General features: G+C 40.0%; 1 protein-coding gene across 1 annotated transcript; it reads left to right on the top strand.

The window, feature by feature from the left end:
- The first annotated feature begins 19 nt into the window (after nt 1-19).
- LOC105564937 (programmed cell death protein 2-like) lies at nt 20-2,664 on the top strand. The gene is made up of 5 exons (XM_012017723.1): nt 20-110; nt 224-588; nt 661-1,063; nt 1,252-1,354; nt 1,891-2,664. Exons 2-5 carry the CDS (start codon nt 225-227, stop codon nt 2,071-2,073), a joined length of 1,053 nt encoding a protein of 350 aa, XP_011873113.1. The 5' UTR covers nt 20-110; nt 224; the 3' UTR covers nt 2,074-2,664.
- Nucleotides 2,665-2,864: the final 200 nt, after the last annotated feature.

The following is a 2,864-nucleotide window of genomic DNA, read 5'->3' as shown; positions in this document are numbered from 1 at the left end:
TTACGATTTAAACTGGCCGTAGTGATCTTCGTATGAAGACAGTTGCCATCAAGAAGAAGAAGAAGAGGAAGAAGAAGACCACGTGCGTCTGTTTAGTTTGACATTTCGAGGTGAGTGCTCGACTCCTCGTTTTTTCATTTTCTCAATGTTCATTTATTTCCATATTATTCTGAATTGTGGCTCGTTGATACGCGATTTCAATCACCTTGTCCTCTTTGGGTAGCATGGCAGTCGATCTGGGATTCGTGGAGAAATGCGAGTCCTGGCGGCTCGAGAGCAGATTCTTCCCCAGCAAAGCAGGTGGCAAGCCGGCCTGGATCGATCTGCGAAATATTCCCGCCAGGAGCGACCTGGAGTGCGACTATTGTGGCAATCCCTGCGTGTTTCTTTGCCAGATCTACGCGCCGTATGAAGAGGACGCCGGTGCCTTTCACAGGACCGTATACGTCTTTGTGTGCAAAAATGCAGACTGCTGTAGGCCGAATCAGAGTGGAAACTTACGGGTCTTCCGATCGCAGCTGAGTAGAGTAAACGACTTTTATCCGGCCGAGCCACCTGTGGAACAGGAGGACTGGGGAACGGATATTGGTATGCTGTTATGATACAAGCTATGGCTTTAATATAAAAGTATACATGGGTAACAGTATATTGTTTTCACAGACGTATCACGGTGGACAAAGACGTGTCATGTGTGTGGGATTTTGGCGCCCAGTCACTGCGGCAAGTGTAAGGTTGTCAATTACTGTTGTCGCGTGCATCAAGTATACGACTGGAAGAATGGACACAAAGATGTATGCGGCGTTGAAGCGAGAAACTGCAGCAGTTTTCTGTTCCCCGAATACGAGATCGTGATGGAGAGCGACGACGCCGCGAAGGAGGCCGATCTTAAAAGTGAACAGAAGGAGATGGACAAGTACAATGCGATGGTACAGGACGGCAGGGCTGGGACGTTTCAGCACGAAGACGTTAACGACGATTTACTACAGATGGCTAGTGAAGAAAAGGACGAAACGTTTGCGGAGTTTCGTATGAAAATGGACAACTACCCGGATCAGATTTTGAGGTGTCTTTTTTTACTGTAGAATTAAACTCCTGGGGAAAGTGAAAAGTCAAGATGATGCCAATTTGATGTCATATTGACCAGATTTATGTCATATTTTGGCCAATGTGACATCAAATTGACGTCATCTTGACTTTTTGTTTTTCCTTGGGTTTGTTTTACACCGCAGCTAATCCGTGTTTATTTGGCAGATATGACAGAGGAGGAAAAGTTTTGTATATTTCGTCACATAATCGGATAACGGACGTACCGAAATGTCCAGAGTGCAATGGCGATAGGCAATTTGAATTTCAAGTACGTACTGTTTATTCATATCTACATAAGTGGAGTGTGAAAATTTGGGCCGTTAAAATGTTACATTTCATGACGCGAAATCTGCGAAGAAATCTTTGGGGGTCTATCTTAAAATAAATAAGATTCTCAAGAGCGCGCATGTCCAAAAGATATCTTTAAGACGTCTTTAAGGTTGCAATCAAGCCGCTGCTACAAATGCCACGGAGTATTTCTCTTCTCCTATCTTCTGAAAGAAAGGAGAAGAAGAATACTTTGAAATGTTTGCGACTTAGCTTGATCGCAGCCTAAATTATCTTTTAGATATGTATGTCTAAAATAAGACTTGGGTTGCGCTCGAGCCACCGCTACAAATGCTTCAAGTGTCTCACTTCTCTTTCTATCTTTTGAAAGAAAGAAGAATACTTCGAAGCATTTAAAGCGACAGTTCATGACCGCAGTCTTTAAGACGTCCCAAAGATGTCTTTTAGACAGCCGTGTTGCTTGGGTTTTTCCTTAGCAAAACGTATTCTCTTCTAAATTAAAAATATGACTTGCAGATTATGCCACAGCTGTTAAATTTTCTCGACTTGAAAGATGTCAAATGCCTTGATTGGGGAATATTGGCTGTTTTTACATGCAGACAATCTTGTGTACCTAAGGATAAGTATATAAGAGAATATATATGGAAGCAGGACATTGTGCAGGAGGAAATTGAATCAAGAATAAACCAAGACACGTAAATATACCGGATTTTGTTTAATAATTAGAAACCTTTAACTTTCTCCTACATTTTATCGTAAAAAAGTTGAGATATTATTTCATCATTAAAAGTTTATTTGTTTATCACATAAACTGTAAGGGGGCGAATAAACGTTGATTAGTAAGTATGTAAAAAGAAACTAATGACACGGTATGAAAAAGGTAAAAAATTTTTAATAATTATATTTTTAGATATTTTAGATAATTCTTATCTATTTTTTTATGAATAATGGACAAGGTTTACAATTCGTTTAAGAGATATTTGCATAATGTCGATATTCCATATCTCTAAATTAAGGTTATTCTTTGTAATTTAATATGAACCATTTTGGAAACTAGATGTTTTGATAAAAAAATTTCGCACCCGAGATTCGAATGTTCTATAACTGATTCCAAAGGTATATTTCTTTGTGTATGGAGCCAGTATTCAGATGTATGCATTTAAATGTCTTTCTCTTTGTCTGACATGTTGCATCACAGTTCTACTGGTATAAACATCTGACTATCATCTGACCACGTCTGATTTGATGTACTAAAAAAAATGGATGCATTAAAATTTGGATATGTTGAATGATTGGTTTTCGCATTTTGTAATTCGCGCGTATGCGTGTGAGAACACACTGACGGTGTGTTGCGGAACCCTTTTCTGTTCCTCTTTTGTTTTTCGGACCTTTTCCGGTCTTCGTCGTTTCCGTCAGTCAGTCTGTCTGTCGATCGCTCGTGAGCCGTACACGAGTCGCACCATACTGTGTCACGTTTCTTTTCGTTTCCT

The sequence above is a fragment of the Vollenhovia emeryi genome, unplaced genomic scaffold (genome assembly GCF_000949405.1).
Source record: "Vollenhovia emeryi isolate VEMERY1.0 unplaced genomic scaffold, V.emery_V1.0 DF943760.1, whole genome shotgun sequence".
NCBI lineage: Eukaryota > Metazoa > Arthropoda > Insecta > Hymenoptera > Formicidae > Vollenhovia > Vollenhovia emeryi.
The sequence above is the reverse complement of the archived record's forward strand: the minus strand, read 5'-3'. Positions and strand labels throughout refer to the sequence as shown.